Source organism: Vigna radiata, chromosome 1 (genome assembly GCF_000741045.1).
Source record: "Vigna radiata var. radiata cultivar VC1973A chromosome 1, Vradiata_ver6, whole genome shotgun sequence".
NCBI classification, from domain to species: domain Eukaryota; kingdom Viridiplantae; phylum Streptophyta; class Magnoliopsida; order Fabales; family Fabaceae; genus Vigna; species Vigna radiata.
Window position 1 is genome coordinate 3,480,735 of NC_028351.1, and position 3,503 is coordinate 3,484,237.

General features: G+C 27.9%; 1 protein-coding gene across 1 annotated transcript; it reads right to left on the reverse strand.

Moving 5' to 3' along the window:
* Positions 1-486: 486 nt before the first annotated feature.
* LOC106765945 (UDP-glycosyltransferase 74G1) lies at positions 487-3,219 on the reverse strand. Its single transcript, XM_014650710.2, has 2 exons — positions 2,502-3,219; positions 487-1,276 (listed from the first exon to the last, which is right to left on the reverse strand). The coding sequence occupies exons 1-2, from the start codon at positions 3,153-3,155 to the stop codon at positions 563-565; spliced, it is 1,368 nt and encodes a 455-aa protein (XP_014506196.1). The 5' UTR covers positions 3,156-3,219; the 3' UTR covers positions 487-562.
* Positions 3,220-3,503: the final 284 nt, after the last annotated feature.

Consider the following 3,503-nt stretch of genomic DNA (forward strand, 5'->3'; position numbering starts at 1 on the left):
TTTATTTATTAATGAGGAGAAGAGAGAGACACATTTGATTTGATATACCCATTTTTATACAAATGTACATTTCAGTGTTCTTTCTTTCATGGGAAAAAGAAATTGAAGAAACCTCAGTGCTAATTAATTTCAGTTAATTTAAATTTAAATAAATGTATACATGACGTGAAATATCTTAGTTTTAAACGTCAAAAAGTTATAAGACATTAGATTTGAAATTTTTTGATGTCATATACATCATAATTATTTTTTAAAAGCAGTACCACCACATTATTTCTTCGTGTTTTTTCTTCTGTTTGAATTAGTGACTTTGTTCACGAGTGTGAAGAAAAATAAAGGTAAGTTTTATATAATCATTTTAATTTTTCCACTTATATCATTTTAATTGAAGACAAAATTACACTATTTTGATGGTTTTGTCAAGGAATCACAAAGTAAATATATCATAATCAACCTCCCACTTGAAAATATATAAAATAAGTATGAAAGCAATAAACAATTATCGACCTTCACGTGAAAATATAAAAGAGGAAAATAACTTGGTACAGATCAAACATGAAACTTAAGAATGCAACAAACTATTCGTAAATTGTATTATATTTTCATAGGAACTTCCACCTTCACTGACAGCTCTCAGGGCTAAAGTCTTCCATCGAATGGCATTGTTCTTCATCTCTTTGTTTCTTTCCATTATCTCTTTTATACAATGCTCGAGAGATTCTGCATGCACAACTTTTTTCTCATCAGTGGAAGCTCTAATTCCAATCTTCCAAACATCAGCAATATACTTGGCATTTGTGTTCTGATCTGACCAACATGGTATTGCAACTGTTGGAACTCCTAAGCACACAGTTTCTAACGTTGAATTCCAACCACAGTGTGTCACAAAACATCCGACAGCCTCGTGAGCAAGAACTTTCAATTGAGAACACCATGTTACTATCAAACCCTTGTCTGTTTTTTTCTCAAAATCTTTAGGAAGTTTGGTTTCTTCAGAAGCTCTCACCACCCATAAGAAATAACTCGAACACTCTCTCAAACAACAAGCAATTTCTTCCATTTGTTCTTCACCCAGTTTAACCATACTCCCAAATGATACATAAACAACAGACCCTTTAGGTTTATCATTCAACCATTCCATACAATATTCTTCACTCTTATACATTGTAACTCCATAATCTTCATCATTTTCACATCTTTTATCTAAGAAGAAAGAGGGCACATTTGGTCCTATGGTCTTAAGATTTGGCCAAATCTTCACAGCCCAATCTACTATCTGAAAAAAAGAATGCATGCTCAATTAAGGAAATAATTTAACAAATTTCAATGTGATATATAATATTTTATTAAAAATGTGAACCTTAAATCTAAGACATAATTATAAATGGATTACCAAAATTAAAAACATTATATGGGTGATATTTTAACATGTGTAATGACGTGATCAATTTGAGAAAACATTTATTTAACAAGTTAAATAATTTACTATAAAATATTAAATAAAACATGAAATACGTTAAAAACAAAGTAAAATCACTGTCCAAAATAAAAAGAAATTAGCTTATTGAATTATGGGTGATGATATACAAATAGCAGATTTTCTACTCAACACCAATTAAAAAAACATTTTTATTTTAAAGTATATAATGGATTAAAATAAATTAAGTAAAAAGTTTAAAGTCTTAATTAAAAATTTGATCTTTGATTAGTTTTATCTCTATATTTCTTTTAGTCAATTAAGTTTTTTCTTTTTAAAAAAAAAACTCAATATAATCACTTTCATTTAATTATGTCACTTGTCATCTAGATTTGTAATGCAAGTTGAAAGTTGAAAGTGATAGGTGTCAAAATTAGAAAGGTTTTAAAATAGAAAATGGTGTAGATTTTGACATATTACATAACCTCAATTTAATGAATAAAAAAGAAGTTACGTTGAGTTATTATTAAAAATATAAATAAAAACTCAATTAATTAAAATATATATATAAATATAAAAAAATGAAAGATGTAAATATGATAATTAAATTATTAATTAGGTAAAATTAAAAATTATTATTTTCTATATTAAGCGTTAGAAAAGTGTATAAAAATTGAAACACGTATATTTATAATTTTCCTTGAAAGTAACATTATCCCCTTTTCAAATGTGTACATTATCCCCTTTCCAAATGTGTGAATCTAACATCGAGCAATCACAAACTAAGAGGAAAAAACAACAACCCATTTTTAAAATTTAAAGCTAAAATCAAAGCAATTGAAAAGTTAAACTTTTTTCACACGCTGAACTAGTTGGAAATTAAGCATTTAATCTAAAGTATAATATACATAACATATTTTTATATTTATTTAACACATAATACAAAATTAAAATAGTCACAAAAATAGAAATTTTTATATTTTTTTAAGAAGAAAAAAAGTAAAAAGTAAGAAAGAATCAAAAGAATATAAAAATTTTAAATGTCTCAAATAATATTTTTCTTAATCTAAATTCTTATTCTTACCTCCTGATCCAGCTCATAGAACGTGTTACAGAGGATCCAATCAGCTTTATGAATATTGGAGAACTGAGCCACACCAAAATCAAGCACAGTGTGATCTTCATCAAAAAAGAAAGAAGGCATGTCCTGAAGATGAAACTTTGGCAAGGAAGGAAGAAAAATCTCATGTTGTGTGAGTGGAGCTTTCAACTTTCCCAATAGAAGATGATAGTATATACTATTCACACTCATACTTTGAGTGAGATAAGAAGCTGCAACTATCCCAAATCTCTTGGCAACATCAAGAGCCCAAGGTAAACATGAATCATAAACAACACAATCAACATGCTCATCATCATCATCTTCTTTTGATTCACCAAGTTTCTCAAGAAGCTGAGCAAAAGTTTCTGGCCCTACTTGCCAAAATCTTTCTAAATATGCCTTAAATTCTTCTGCGTCTGAGATACCATTGTCAAACCCATCAGAGATTGTTTCAATGGCAATAGAAGGAGGCACACTTTGCAGGTTCTTGTAGTAGGAAAGAGTGGTCACAAGTGTTACTCTCACCCCTTGATGTTCCAACAGCTTGGAGAATTGAAGCATGGGATTGATGTGCCCTTGAACTGGGTATATCAACACCAAACAGTGTGCTCTTCTACTAATGCTTTTCTTCTCCATTTTCTTCTGCTGTGTGGTTCTTACTGTCTCACTGTACTCTTGGATAGAAAAGAACAGAGAGTTGGTCATTCAATTATTGAGTGCACATCAATCAAACATATTAAATGTTTTTAAGAATAAGTTGAAAAAGGTTTTTTTTATATGATTTTGAAATTAATATTATAAAAAACATTTACTTTTTTATATTAATTTTAAAATTGTTATAAAAGAAGTATTTTTTTTATAAAATAATCATAATATATTTTTATGTTCATTTAATACATAACATAAAAATAAAATGTAAAATTTTGTATTTTATCAAAAAATAAAAATAAAAAATAAAAAATAGGTTTAAACCATTTAAGTGTT